At 42.8% G+C, this 1,770-nt stretch overlaps 1 protein-coding gene across 1 annotated transcript; it reads right to left on the bottom strand.

The window, feature by feature from the left end:
* Positions 1-223: 223 nt before the first annotated feature.
* On the bottom strand, positions 224-1,081 carry LOC118646885. The gene has a single exon (XM_036290764.1). It carries the CDS (start codon positions 1,079-1,081, stop codon positions 224-226), a length of 858 nt encoding a protein of 285 aa, XP_036146657.1.
* Positions 1,082-1,770: the final 689 nt, after the last annotated feature.

Here is a 1,770-nt window from a genome sequence, read left to right as displayed (position 1 = left end):
GCCATGGCATGGGATTTCGAAAAATGTAGTGAAAGAGTTCAAATCCATCTCCGAGAGCGGCAAACTTCTTAACAATAAACTTTCCTCTAACGAAAAAACCTTGCAAGTCCACGAACGTTGGTATGGACATGACGGTGTGTCTGTCCTTCGCTCGACCTTCGATGCATTGTAGATTTATATATTGTCTCCAAATTGATTTCAGGAGAAAAGTATGGCGGTACACTTAGGTGATTTTGCGCACAACGTTGGTCAATGGGTTGTACTGAACCACACGATCGTGTATGATAAGACAGTACGCGGTGATGCTCGCTGGTACGTTCTCTTTGCATTCAAACTCTAAACGCACGTCCACGGTCGCGCTTTTGACCGATTCATTTTGTCGAGAGCAATCGATGATTACGAACGGGCCTTTTTGCCGAAAAATTGTGACAGTTTGATTCAGCTCGAGATAGTCATATCCGTAATAGGTTTTACAGAAACGTGTGTATGTGTCATAGAGAATCGACCATTTATTTTTTTCAAAATCCAGATTCATATCATCATACGGATAACATTCCGAGTTTAGATATAGTTTTACGTTTGTCAATTTGCAATGATCGAATCGACTCGCGTCTTCGAGCATGACGTTCTTCCGACCGGCTTGCAGAGCGAAAATGATATATCGTGGCTTTTCGAGTTGAGTAGCAGTCTTAATGGCCCACGAATGTTGGGTTGTGCGTTGCAACAGCGGAAACTCGTACAGATCCCATGAACGAAAAGCCATGCTCAGATATCGTCCACTTTCGAGAGCACGCAACATCGACAGTTTATTTATCTCGTTCAGCAGTACGTGTGGCATTCGCCACTGTACTTTGAATAAATCAATTTCAGGCTCTCTCGCCGGTTCACCAACTAAACAATTGTTGTCGTTGCGCGCGCGTATCAAGATCAACTCATGACGAGCGTTAATCACCACGCGTCTGTAATCTTCGCAAAATCCCAGTAGCATGTTGAGTGGTACACAAAAATTAAAATATCCGTTTGGGGGATTCCATGGATCCCAGCCGGCGTTCCTTGCGATTACGCTTCTGTCGGATGACATAGTTACATAGTTCTTGAGGGAGCTGGTTATTCCAACGTTTCTGTTGCGATCAATCTCCACACCGTCGAGCTCGTATCGAATTTCAGTAGGAATAGGAGGGTGACTACGGGGCTCCGAGGAGGGGTGAGGGGCGGGGGGGTATTTGCGGGGAGGGGTATGACGTCACGGGGGGGTATGACGTCACGCGGGGAGGGGGGATGACGTCACACAAACGGATGCCGCCGCTTATCAGTATAAACATTTATGTAAACAACATGCTAGTTGTAACCTGATATAAACAAATACCTGTCGGTAGCCGCTTATCAGTATAAACATTTATGTAAACTACAAGTCAGTTGTAACTAGATATAAACAATAACTTGCCGGTCACCGCTTATCAGTATAAACATTTCTAAGAAAAATAATATGCGAGTTGCAACTTGATATAAACAATTAGGCCCTGCGGCTAGAAGTAGTAATTAGGTATAAACAATTTTTATCTATGGGTCTTTCTATCGCTTATCAGTATAAACATTTTTTAAGTAAAATAATATGCGAGTTGCAACTTGATATAAACGAATTTCTAAGAATATTTATCGTACGGAGCGCCGAATCATCGGCAGCTGATAAATTTATTCGACAGCTCTTGGAATAGCTATAAACAAAAATCGCTGACCATATCCGGTAGCGGTTTGTTATAAACAAATTTT

Source organism: Monomorium pharaonis, chromosome 1 (assembly GCF_013373865.1).
Source record: "Monomorium pharaonis isolate MP-MQ-018 chromosome 1, ASM1337386v2, whole genome shotgun sequence".
NCBI classification, from domain to species: domain Eukaryota; kingdom Metazoa; phylum Arthropoda; class Insecta; order Hymenoptera; family Formicidae; genus Monomorium; species Monomorium pharaonis.
Note: the sequence above shows the minus strand (reverse complement) of the source record. Positions and strands in the feature narration are given on the sequence as shown.